Source organism: Cibotium barometz, chromosome 37 (genome assembly GCF_041138505.1).
Source record: "Cibotium barometz isolate CiBa-2024 chromosome 37, ASM4113850v1, whole genome shotgun sequence".
Lineage (NCBI taxonomy): Eukaryota > Viridiplantae > Streptophyta > Polypodiopsida > Cyatheales > Cibotiaceae > Cibotium > Cibotium barometz.
The window spans coordinates 32,677,496-32,691,364 of NC_141082.1; the positions used below are offsets into that span (position 1 = coordinate 32,677,496).

The 13,869-nt window shown below is 45.9% G+C and overlaps 1 protein-coding gene across 1 annotated transcript in view; it reads right to left on the bottom strand.

The window, feature by feature from the left end:
* Positions 1-215: 215 nt before the first annotated feature.
* The window catches only part of LOC147617193 (putative galacturonosyltransferase 13), a 78,073-nt gene continuing 64,419 nt past the window's right edge, over positions 216-13,869 (bottom strand). Inside the window, exons 5-6 of the mRNA XM_086776806.1 lie at positions 1,897-2,199; positions 216-703 (exon numbers count right to left, since the gene is read on the bottom strand). Coding sequence (XP_086632932.1) covers positions 419-703; positions 1,897-2,199 — 588 coding nt within the window. The 3' untranslated portion in view covers positions 216-418. The remainder of the gene's footprint in view (positions 704-1,896; positions 2,200-13,869) is intronic.

Consider the following 13,869-nt stretch of genomic DNA (forward strand, 5'->3'; position numbering starts at 1 on the left):
ATTGAACCCAAGACCTCTAAGACCTCTGAAAGTGTTGCATTGCAGGAGAATCTGCGTTCCTGTCGTTCTCTCTCAAGAGCTAACACAGTGATCGTATTGGATAAAAGAAAAACTCAGAAAGGCAGTAGTAGAGAGTTGTCCTTTTGCACCTGTAAGAATGTGTTGGATTGTGAAGCTTTTCAGTTCTCGACAAGTGAGGTGACACAATAATGAGGGACACAACAAGCTCCACTGATTAACTTGATACAAATTGGAGGAAATGCTCATGCTGCCTTATCCTTTTTCCCATTACGAGGCTCACCCAATACGGAGAGCACTCTGTTATGTGTCCGTGTCAATTATAAAAGGAGATGAATGGCACCTTCATAAGCCTTGTCCACGACAACCCAAAAGAATGATTTGCACGCCAAAAAATTGGTTAGGATTCAAGGATATTACAGTACCGAATAAACTCGTTTGAGTAGTCTACATACTTGTTCCAGAAAGATTTCAATTCTGGAAATGCAATGTCCAGCCATGGTTTGGCTTGCCCATTGTAATGGATCACGGCTGCATGCTTGGCTTTCTCGATGTTAGTCTTAGGCTGGTATCCTAATCCCAGCATGTGCCAAGAGGGATCAATTGGACGCACGTAGCCATCAAAAGCAATCAAGGAGGGAGGGAGAGTACCCAGCCGCCACAAGGTAAGGTTCACATTAATGTTCTGCAAAAGTAGCCAAGATTAGGTGAATATCAAAGACACAGAAAATCACATCATTATCTGCACAAACACGCACAGCAGCACATCATTATTTCAGACTCTTCACTCTCCGTAATCTTTCGGGTAAAAACTTTTAACTGTCTCTTCACTCTTCACTCTACTTTCAGACTCTTCACTTTTCGTAGTATTTCGGGTAAAAACTTATGAGCTTGTAGCTTCTTGTAGTAGTCAAGTCAGAATGAAGGGACCTGGAGGTGTCATTGGAGAATCTCAGAGAATGGTATTCATCCCATGCGACCATACACTTGCTAGAACACCAAGGAGCATGCACATGCTTGCCAAGCCCGAATAGGAGATACATGGCATTGCATATATGCCACCTGGATGTGGCTAAACGAGGGCATCCAGCAAGACAGATTACAGTGTAGCTTGATGCCCAACCCCCACAAGAAGACAAGAGTTCAACATTCTCCAGCTTCTCATAATTCCAAGACAGCTTATCCTGACGTCTGCCTCAGTAGACAAATGCTAAACCCAACATCCTCCAGGTTTATAACTCTTGAGCATTAATTCACTCTCCTCCAAGGTGAAGTTTTACAGCGACCACTACTTACAAGTTGATATTGATACCATAGACTAGGAACCTGTAAAGGCACATGTCAAACATGCTATGGGGATTTCCATCACTTACTGCAGTAACTTTTGCACAGTCTTACGACCTACATGCTTGAGCAAAAAAGATCAGAAAATATTAATAATGCACAATGGCATGTAGCAAGAAAGGGACTAAAATTAAAACATTCTATAAGGAAAAAAGCTCAGGGTACCTCCACGACATAACAATAACCATGTATTTTCTACACAAAGCCAGTTCAATTGGGACTTTGCCCCAATCACAAATCACTCTTTCACCAGTCCTTCCCCTTGAAATCTTGTCAAAACTTCTCAACGTATGTAAGGCCACCAAACAATATTTTCCCACAACAACTAACCCAAGGTGGTGTTGTAATGATGCATAATTAGTACTAAGGCAAAGAATTTAAACACTAGACCTACTTGATAAATATAGTTTGGCATGCAGCATGCTTCGAAGTTGGCACATGTATTAGACTCTTTGTAAAAGGTTGTACAAGATATGCTGAGAATGCTTCAAAAGAGAAGACCAAAATTTAGGCACACAGGCATAAGAAAAGCACCTGTTTCAACCAATGATGATAAACTTCTGTGATGTCAGAGTTTCTCCATGCTTCCAGATCAAAAATATTCATCCCATAAGCCCAAGCACACTTTTCTGGATCAAAGTTCTCCGCGATAAGTGGCTTTGAGAAATCAAAATAAGTTCTGAACCTTTTGGACATCACCCAAGAATCATCACCTTGACATGTTTCAACTGCTCCATTAACCTTTCCTTCCATGTCAATATCCCAGAGTGGAGCGAGGTCACGTTGGACTACCACGTCATCATCCAGAAAAACCACCCTCTTGAGCTCTGGGAAAAGCTGTACATTTCATAATAAACAAAGAAAAATATCCATAATCTGAACACCATGATTTAAGAGTAGAGGAATGGAAAAAACACCCCTCTTTAGCAGATTACCGACAAAAACCAATCAATTGATTCAACCGAGATTAACAAATACCTAAGAACCCTCCCCCTTTCCACTCTTCCCCTTCTCATAGTCACAAACACACCAAAACATGAAGATGATCTTAGTCAATGCATTGGCAAAAGTTTCATCCCTTCGCGATAAGGAAGGGTGGGTGAAGCTGGGAAACCCACAATACCCAAAACAACCCAAAGACTTCTTTGGCCAGGTGAAAAAAAAATCAACACCTTCTCTTATTGATAATGTAACATGCACTTGCTTGCCGAAGCATTTTAATAATAAGATATTGATGCTTAACACTTGTTGACAACTGAATTGCAAAGTTAAAGGGCGGAGAGAAGTACACACAAACACTAGATTGGGTCCTTATCCACCCTCTCAAGGGCCCCCACCTTATAGGTGTATTTGCTTTATTGCTTGCAAGAGAGTCAAAACAAGATTACTTTGCTGTCCTACGCAGACTGAACTTGACGGGAGATATGGACCTGATTTGAACTGGTTTCCACCGCCCCTGACTGGCCAGCCTGTTCTACCTCTGTTTAGGCCTGATCTACGTGCCTTCAAGCTGCTGTAATGTGCTGTGAACTGGCCGCTGTCACATGCACCCTGCACTTTGTTGCTGTGTGACATTGGCTCTACATCAGTGCAACATTCATACAGTAGGATTACCTTTTTAAAGCTGCAGCAAGTGCCGTGAACTGGCCATTGTCACATGCACGATGCACTAGAGTGCTATGTGACACACTGGCTCTACATCAGCGCAACATTCATGCAGTAGGATCACCTTTTTTGTCATATGCCATGACCCCATTGTGAGCCCCAATCGGGGACATGTCAGGCACAAGCTACGTAGGTCAGTCTCCAAAGCCACATAGAGTCCGCATGTGTCAGTGCTCTTACCCACTCAGAGAATTCATCAGATAGGTTCATGTACAGGTCAACCCTAGCATTAGACATTGCATTAGCAAGGATCTTAGGGCATATGCACATGGGCCAGCCCATAAGGCACCCCATCAGGGGGGGGGGGGGGGGGGGGGGGTTACCTTGCATATGGGTCTTTACACCCTATGCCACCTCAGTGGACCTCACATCATTAAGTCAGCCAGCAGAATCAGCATATTCAGCAAGTTGGCCAGCACAAAAGCATTATAGGTAGCATGGAAACCCAGTTGGTAGCCATATAAAGCATCCATACAGCAGTCGGCAGCATTCAGCGCATATGTGCATCCCTCAATTCTGGGTTGGCATAGTGGTCATCGAAGAGCTATTCAAAGGAGCTTGGACAGCATATGGTTCAGCCTGCATTCGGTCTACTTCATCCTTGCATTGGGCAGTCCTCAGTCATTTTTCATCATTGTACAAAGTTCTCCAAAGAAATATAAGCAAATACTCCTACTTGCAGAGGGGGTGGGGGTGGGGGGAGGGGGCCTTTCAGTGGGTGATTGGGACCCAATATTGTGTCGTCTCGATCTTCTCTCTCTTCTCCTCCGTGTCAAGTAAACTAGAATTGCATAAACTCATGGGTATAAAGAAGGCTTTGGTGTGCGTTATGACGATCAATCTATTTTGGTATCAGAGCTGCAGGTTGTTGTAACCCAACTTGGCTACCCAAAAGTGAGAGCATTTCGTGGATGGTAAAACTACGGTGGGTAAAAACCACCCAAGCCTCCACAATGTCAGGAGAGACATAGTCACCTACAAAGAAGACAACCACTACAAAAACGTTCTACAAAACAATGAAGACTTCATCAAATTACTCTTGGAACAAAACAGATTGCTAAGACAAGAGTTAGAGGTTAAAGAAGAAGAAGAAGCAACCAAAGAAAAAAAGCTAAGGAGGAAGCTGAAAAAGCCAAGGAAGCAGCTAAAAAGCGTTCATCATCATGGAGCAACAAAGGCAAAAAGAAGACGCCAAAAGGACGGAACAACGACGGGCCAAAGAAGCTCAACGTGAGTATGAACGAAGGGCCGAGGACGCCAAATGCAAGGCTGAAGAAGACTAAAGACAGGCTGACCAAGCAACGAAGCTATGCAACTCCAGAACCAGCAGTTCATAGCAGCTCTGCAGGCCAAACATGATGTCTCTTCCCCTATCCTGGCACACCAAGAAGCGAGTTCCTCCACCACACCAACCACCACCATCATAAGAGCTCAACCAAATTTTAGTAAGTATGATGGTAAGCATGATCGTGTTGCAGTCATGCAATTCTTTCATCAATTTGTAGCAAATTTTCCGTTGGCTAAGCTTTCAGATCCTCAAGATCGCGTCCACCTGGCAACACCTCACCTTTCTAGTGAAGCGGTTACCAGGTGGCAACATTGGTGGAGTCTCCATATAGACCCGATCACAAGGGCTCCACAGTATGTATAGGACATCTTCGTGTCCGATCTCAAAAAATTGTTTCTACCTCCCCAATACATGACCAACCTTGAGGATGGCTCTCACTCTTGCTCAGAATCAAGAAATGACTACAAGAGGGGCAACCATAAAATCATGCACAAACTCTACGCCCTAAATGACTCATCTAGCACTCTGAGCTTCAAACTTGATGCTCGTCGTCGTGCCTGTGCTAAATCCCTCTAACTTTCTTGTCCACCGAAGTCAATACGAAATGGGCTCATCGAGCGGCCTGTTCCGTGACCACATCCTCCGTGCTGCCGTTGTCAAACAAGACGCCGACTCTCTGGCCACCTATGTAACCAAAGGTCTTGAGCAATTTGTTGAGCTCATACTCCTGGTCATGAGCGCCCTTCTGCTTATCTTCAAGCTCCCAGCTAATGATTGCTCCAACCAAAGCATTACCTAGAAGTGTGTCCTTTTGTATGACAAAAGAAGCACCTACCTTCCTTCTTGTACTGAGCTGTCTCCTCAGCACTCAATTTACCACCTGTCTTGCTTGCCTGAGCTTTCTGATCTAGAGTAAGCTTGGACACATTGGTTGAGTTCTTGGAGCCAGAGGTTCCCGTGCTCTGTCCTGGGAAAGACCCCGTCTGGTTCTAGCCTTTTTCCCCAGAGATGTTAGCCTTGGAAGTAGCAAGCAGGCAAGTCTTGGGCTTTCTGCCATTGTGCTTAATTTCAGCACTCTGCGCAAGCGAGAGTGCATCTTCGAAGGTGACTGGCCTAAACATACGCACCTCCCATTGGATTTGCGTGTCCAAGCCATAAAGGAACTGCCCTATCTGTCCTTGTCAGATAAGTCCAACTGCAAACATAAGTTTGAAATCTTATTGGCAAAACTACAAAACTAGTTGCGCATTTTGACACGCTCCCCTAAACTCATCTTCGAGTCGCTCAAGGTAATGGAGCGGTAGAAACCGCCACTTAAGGTCGAGAACAAACTCGTCCCAAACATAAGCTGCCATACCTAATCTAGTGTGGGCATGAGTCCCACCAAGGAATGGCCTCACCTTCCAAATACCAACTAGCCAAGATTACTCTGTCAGTATCACTTTTTCTAATTGCGGCAAAATAAACTTCAAACTGATGCAACCAAGAATACAAAGTTGTGGGGTCAAGTTTACCATTATACTTATTGAAGTTCATTTTCTCGAGAAAATGACTCGAGGAAGCCACTGGTGTCATTCTTGCGTCCAAATCCGCAAGGTATCTTTCATGCTCCATGCGTCGCCTGGCGTCGTCTTGTGCAGCAGCATGGGCTACTACCACACAGTCTTCCATCTGTCAAATTTCCACTAAACGCATCTGTGCCTCGAGCATAGAACTCAGCGGTGGTTATGACCCTTCAAAGGAGTCAGTTCCCATTCCCGTCCCATGTCACTCTAGTCACAGGGAATGGCCATTCTCAATCTTTTCCGTCCCCGTTCCCGTCCCCGTTTCGCGTCCCATGTGACTATGGATATGGAACACGGCAGGAGAGGAAGGAGGAGACGGAAAAAGAGGAGCTGGGGAATGGGTGTGCTCTTCCAGAGCCAAGATCTATGCCTTCTGCTCTTCCAATTCTCGTATCATCTCTCAGAACATCTCTGATACACTCATGCCTAAAGCCCTAGATGGACCACCTGGTGCACTCTAGTCCCAAGGTTGTCGTTCTCTCTCTTCGTCGTAGCTCGCCATAGCAAGAAAAAGCACTTCCTTTTCGGAGCGCAATCTGACCATCCACTATGTGTGTAGGAGACTTCCAGAGGCTTCCGGAGGCTAAAAACCAACCATCCTTCGAGGGACATGAGTCACATCGAAAGTGGGTGGTCCACCGGAGTCTAGAAACCAACCACACAAGCGAGAAAAAAAAAACTTTCTTTTTTTCTGGTTTTTCTGGCTGAATCTTCACACTTGAAGAAGGCTCTAATACCAATGTAACATGCGGAAGCTTCGGAATCGTTTCGGTAACTTCAATGCTCAGAATTCAGCAATCCTTCATGACGAATAGAGAGAGAGAGAGAGAGAGAGAGAGAGAGAGAGAGATATTAACGTCTACGAGAGGCCAAAGTCGGCCTATGAGACAAAAAATAATAATACAACTGTGTTCTTCCGGTCATCGGAAGAAAATAAACAAAAGAAAAAGTGTGCATGTGTCTGGATACAACTGTGAATCATCATGGATCGGTGAGAGAGAGAGAGAGAGAGAGAGAGAGAGAGAGAGAGGAGACAATATTGGGTCCCAAATACCCTCTGTAGGGCCCCCACCACAAATGGTGTATTTGCTTTATTAGAATGATGCAAATCAGAAAATTAAGGACTGAACCTTGACCGATTTTGGCTGCAATAAATCTATGCCCTTGACCTTCAACCTTCACCCTTGCATTAGCTTCTCCCTTGGCTGTTCGGGCCCTTGAGTTGTTGCAGCACTTTGTGAAATATGAGATGAATGAATGAAAACAAGACTTGGGTATTTATACCCCATAATGTATCCAGTTAGCCAGCTACTAAAGAGCCTCACGACTAGGTCTTGGAAAAAGTGTGAATAAATGGTTTCACACCATTCAATGGGCTGGCCATCCTGCGCATGAACCGAGAACAGTACCCAGACTGCTGGACAACCCTGCACAAGGGTACTGGACTGCTGGGCAGCCTGTGTGGGCCATCCCACACCTGGCCCTATGACAACATTACAGATGGACACTCACATCACAACGCGGATTGGCACCACTTCATGTGCAAGACATTGCACACCTGACCTCGGACGCATAGAGTGGAGCCCTGGCTGACTCGCCCCGGACTGGGCTCGCATGGGACCAGTTTCCACTCCACGTCCTGCACATTCTTGTTCAGATATGTCCACGTGGCATCTAAGTGCGGGATGCACGTGACATGATGCTAAACGAAGGTAAGCCCAAGCAGATCCAAGCTAGATCCAAACCCCAACAGCAGTCACCCAACACCCAACAATCATCATCTCAAGATGGGGGGAAGGGAGCTCACAATAGCAAAGATGACAAGAAAGATTCTCAGAGCACCTCAGAAGGTAAGCCCAAGCAGATCCAAGCTAGATCCAAACCCCAACAGCACTCACCCAACACCCAACAATCGTCATCTCAAGATGGGGGGAAGGGAGCTCAGAATAGCAAAGATGACAAGAAAGATTCTCAGAGCACCTCAGAAGGCAAGAAGGATAAAAACTTCAAAACTAAGAAAACACCCGAGGAAAAGGCCAAGGAGGGAATTACTGGTGGATATCTGTCACATGCACTCTACACTATAGTGCATGGTGAGTCGTGACAAGATGGCTCATCATCAGTGCAACACTGTACAGCAGTAGAACCCTTTAGGATTTGATATTTGTCGTACGTCGTGACTGTGACTGTTAGCACATTCATCCCCAGTTTCTGCCCATATTTGGTGCCCCTTTTGGTCCCTTTTCATGGCCCTTGATTGTGGGCTAGCCACCCCTTTTTTGTATATTTTTCTGGGATTTTTCACGTTGGATGCAGTCGGCCAGCTTCACTTTGTCCAATTGGCCAGTTCATCTTGTCCACTCGGCCAGCCCCTCTTACCTATAAATAGGTGGGCTGGCCTCTCACTTTTTCATATAGTCTAGTCTTTATTTTGCTCCCTCACTTATGAGATACTTTCTATCTCTTGCTTGGAACTGTATCATTTCAGTATATCCAGCACAGTTTCTCCATCTCTCTCTCTCTTGCACTCTTTGCTCAGCACACTCTAGTGCTTATTTACTTCCTCTCTGTGCACTCATTCATGGCATCATCGCTCCCAGTTCAGCGATTCTCTCTGCTGCCCCAGATTGTGCCCTATCTACAGCCCCTTCTCCTCTGCATTTTCCTCAGATTTGCAGCCCTCTGGATGGTGCATTTTCTGGATAGTTGCTGCTGATCGCTTTCCCTTCACTTTGACTTCATCGCTTACAGCTTGAAGGTACTTTTTTCATCAGTGTTTCTCCCTTCTTGGAGTGTGGAACTAGGCAGCCTGTATTTTCAGGTCTGCAGCCCCTTTTGGCTGTGTTTTCCTCTCCAGTGGACATTCCCTATTGCAGAGGGGGTCTTGTGGTGGTTCTAGCTTTGGTGGCAACCTTGGTACTTGTGGTGGACACTCCTTCTGAGATTGTGCATTTTTCTGAGATTGAGCCCAAGCTCTTGTGATGGGTGCCCCGTCTACACTTCATATGTTCTCTGAGTCTACAAAGTTGGATGGTTCCAACTACACTTTGTGGAAGGTGAAGGTGAAATCAACCTTGCGTGGCGCGGATCTCTGGGATTGGCTTGTTACACCTGCCAATGCCACGCCTCCCACTCTTGCTTCCGGTGGTGTGACTTAGGCACAAATTGATATTTGGCACGCGAATGATCATCGTGTTTTCTCCTTTCTGATGTTGAATTGTCAAGATTATGTTCTCTCTCATGTGCATACAGCAGATGTTGCACATGAAGTTTGGAAGGCATTTGCAGATCTTAAGTCTCCGGGATGGATTTTGGCTTTGGAAAAGCAGCTTATGAACCTATCAGTTTCTGCCTTTCCATCTTTATCTACTTTCATCTCGAAGATGAAAGATCTCCGGGACGAGCTTGATGTTTGTGGCAAGGATATCTCTAAAGAGGATATGGCTATTCGGCTTCTCTCCAAGCTTCCAGAGAGGTTTGATGCTTATTTTCAGTCTCTTGTTTCTTCTCCTCGTCCTGTTCCAGTTCCTTGGAAGGAAGTTCTCCCCTCCATTATGCAGATTGAGTCTCGCTTTGAGGAGCGGGCTAGCAACTCTTCTGGTGGTTCTGATGGAGCTTTGGCTGCCTAGGATAAAGGCAAGAATGAACAGAAGAAAGAGAAAGGGGGTTCTGACAAGAACTCCAAGAATAAAGACAAAGACAAGCAGATCTTCTAAAAACAAGGACATTGAGTGTCATTATTGTGGCAAGAAGGGTCACAAGAAGAAGTGGGGTGAAGAAGCAAAGAACTCTTCCTCTATAGCGGTGTCTCAAACCAAGAAGGATGATGGTATTCTTCTATTAGCAGGTACTCGTCGTATACTTGCTCTTGTGACTTCTCAGTTGCGGTCGTGGATTGTGGATAGCGGTGCTACTGCTCACATGACACCCCATTGAGATTGGTTCCAGGACTTCACTGCTAGGACAGGCGAGATTACTTTGGGTGATTCTTCTTCCGTACCAGTGCATGGACATGGCACCATCCCCATCTTCCACTCCTCCGAGGACAAGATGTACTTCTCTGACGTTCTGTACATTCCAGATTTGACATTTAACCTTTTGTCAGTGAGTGCTCTTATAGCTCAAGGTGCGGAGGTGATCTTCTCTCGTTATGAGATTACCATTCGTGATAAGGAGACTGGTAGCATCTTGGCTCAGGGAGTCCAAGATAGTGGTCTGTACAAGTTGACCACTTTGCTTTCTTCTAGTTCTTCTTCTGCTCTTTGGCATGCTGGGTTTGCCATTTGAGCTATCAACTTCTACAGCCAGCTTCGAAGAATGGGTTGGTTGAGGGTTTACCGACCATCAAGGCTCCATCTTATGTTTGTTCCTCTTGTTTACAAGGGAAGTAACACCGAGCCGCCTTTCCGAAGGAGGCGACACACAGATCTTTGACATCACTTGCTCTTGTTCATGCAGACTTATGTGGTCCTATTGTTAGCACATTCATCCCCGGTTTCTGCCCATTTCTGGTGTCCTTTTGGTCCCTTTTGCATGGCCTTGATTGTGGGCTGGCCACCCTTATTTTACATATTTTTCTGGGATTTTTCCCAGCTTCTATGGTTTTTTCCCAGTCAGCCAGCATATGTAGCTCCAATCGGCCAGCTCTCCCCACCAATAAATAGGTGGGCTGGACTTTTTCATCTTGCCATGTATATCTTTTGCTCCCTCACTTATGAGACTGCTTGGGACTGTATTGCTTCAGTATATTCAGCATAGTTGCTCTGTCTCTCTCTCTCTTTCTCTCTCTCTCTTGCACTCTCTATTCAGCACACTCTAGTGCTCTATTGCTTCCGCTCTGTGCACTCTTTCATGGTATCATCGCTCCCAGTTCAGCGATTCCATCTGCTGCCCCAGATTTAGCCCTATTTACAGCCCCTTATCCTCTGCGTTTTTGACAGATTTGCAGCCTCATCAGCATTTCATTCCTACTTGGAGTTTAGATCTAGGCGGCCTGTTTTTTCAGGACAGCAGCCCCTCTTTGGCTGCGTTTTCCTCTCCGGTGGACATTCCCTTGTGCAGAGGGGGATTGTGGTGGTTCGGGCTTTGGTGGCACCCTTGGTACCTATGGAGGACACTTCTTCTGAGATTGTGCATATTTCTGAGATTGAGCCCAAGCTTTTGTGATGGCTACTCTTACTACTCTTCATATGTTCTTTGAGTCTGCAAAGTTGGATGGTTCCAACTACACCTTGTGGAAGGTAAAGGTGAAATCAGCCTTGCGCAGCGTGGATCTCTGGGATTGGCTTGTTACACCGGCCAATGCCATCCCTCCCACCCTTGCTTCCGGTGGTGTGACAGGCACAGATTGATATTTGGCAGGCAAATGATCATCGTGTTTTCTCCTTTCTGATGTTGAACTGTCAGGATTCTGTTCTCTCTCATGTGCGTACAGCAGATGATGCACATGAAGTTTGGAAGGCTTTGGCAGATCTCTACGACATTAAGTCTCCAGGTCGGATTTTGGCGTTGGAAAAGCAGCTTATGAACGTATCAGTTTCCGCCTTCCCATCGTTATTTGCTTTCATCTCGAAGATGAAAGATCTCGAAGTTTGGAAGGCTTTTGCAGATCTCTACGACATTAAGTCTCCGGGTCGGATTTTGGCGTTGGAAAAGCAGGTTATGAACTTATCAGTTTCCGCCTTCCCATCGTTATTTGCTTTCATCTCGAAGACGAGCTTGCGGATATCTCTACAGAGGACATGGCTATTCGGCTTCTCTCCAAGCTTCCAGAGAGGTTTGATGCATATTTTCAGTCTCTTGTTTCTTCTCCTCGTCCTGTTCCAGTTACTTGGGAGGAAGTTCTCCACTCCGTTATGCAAATTGAGTCTCGCTTTGAGGAGCGGACTGGCACCTCTGGTGGCCCTAATGGAGCATTGGCTGCGCGAGATAAAGGGAAGAATTAACAAAAGAAAGGGAAAGGGGGTTCTGACAGGAACAAGGATAAAGACAACAGCAAATCTTCTAAAAACAAAGACATTGAGTGTCATTATTGTGGCAAGAAGGGTCATAAATCGCTCCAATGTCACAAGAAGAAGCAGGATGATGGCATTCTTCTATTAGCAGGTACTCATCCTATACTTGCTCTTGTGACTTCTCAGTCACGGTCGTGGATTGTGGATAGCGGTGTTACTGCTCACATGACACCCCATCAAGATTGGTTCGAGGTCTTCACTGCCAGGTCAGGCGAGATCACTTTGGGTGATTCTTCTTCCGTGCCAGTGCATGGACATGGCACCATCTCCATCTTCCGCTCTTCCAAGGACAAGAGATACTTCTTTGACGTTCTGTATATTCCAAATTTGTCTTTTAACCTTTTGTCAATGAGTGCGCTCTTTCAGCTCAGGGTGCGGAGGTGATCTTTTCTCGTTATGAGATTACCATTCGTGATAAGGTGACTGGTAGCATCTTGGCTCAGGGAGTTCAAGATAGTGGTCTGTACAAGTTGACCGCTCTGCTTTCTTCTGGTGCTTCTTCTGCTCTTTGGCATGCTCGGTTTGGCCATTTGAGCTATCAGATTCTTCAGCGAGCTTCAAAGGATGGGTTGATTGAGGGTTTACCGACCATCAAGGCTCCATCTTCTACTTGTTCCTCTTGTTTACAAGGGAAGCAACACCAAGCCGCCTTTCTGAAGGAGGCAACACACAGATCTTCAACATCCTTGCTCTTGTTCATGCAGACTTATGTGGTCCTATGAGTACCACGTCTTTGAGTAAGGCGTTGTACATGCTCGTGATGGTGGATGACTTTTCCAGATATACTTGGGTTTTCTTTCTGAAGACCAAGGATGAGGCTTTTCAGCACTTTTGTGATTGGAGAGTTGAGGTGGAAAAAGAGACCGGTCACTCGGTCAAGGCTCTCAGGACCGACGGAGGGGGTGAGTTTACATCCCAGGAGTTTCAGCAATATTGCAAGACCCATGGCATTCGGAGACAGCTTACTACAACATATACTCCATCACAGAATGGAGTTGCAGAGAGAAAGAATAGGACCATTATGGAGATGGCCCGTACTATGCTTGAGCATTCTTCATTACCTCGACGTTTCTGGGCTGAGGCGGCTTCCACTGCTGTCTACATTCAAAATAGGTCTCCTACTGTTGCTCTTCCAAATAAAACTCCATATGAGGCTTTCCATGGTGAGAAGCCATCCGTTGTTCATTTCTGGATATTTGGTTGTTTGGCATATGTTCATGTGCCTAAGGAGCATCGCTCAAAGTTGGACTCGAAGTCTCAGCGCATGACTTTTCTCGGATACAGCACTATGTCCAAGGCATATCATCTTTATGATCCTCACGCCAGCAAAGTTGTTGTGAGCCGTGATATGGTGTTCAACGAGACTCCTACATCTTCAGAGGGGGGTGGTGAGCTTCTTCTTCCTCCACCTCCGTCTCCACCTCCTCCTCCTACCTCTGCTTCTGTTACACCTCCAGCTATGGATTCTCAGTCAGATGATGATGACTTTGCTCCTCCTCCAACGAGTTCGAGCAGATCTATGCCTAGATGGTACTATCAGACAGTTCGTGATTCTGGGTTACATGAGCTTCCTTCTGCTCCTCCACCTGGTTCTCTCCGGTGATCTTCCACAGTTACAGGCAAACAAAGTCATGAGGGCAACATGTTTGTTAACTATACTCTTATGTCCTCTATCATTAATGGTCCTTCTGATCCCACTTCTGTGGACGAGGCTCTTTCACATGAGCCTTGGCGTCGTGCTATACAAGCAGAGCTAGATGCTATCGAACGGAATGGTACTTGGATTTTGGTGCCTAGGCCATTGCAGCGTAAGGTGATTGGTGTGCGCTGGATCTTCAAATCGAAGTTCCGAGCTGATGGTAGCTTGGACAAGCACAAGGCGAGGTTGGTTGCCAAGGGTTATGCTTAGCGTCCTGAAGTCGACTTCATCGATAAGACCTTCACTCCAACGGCCCGGATGACTACCATTCGCACC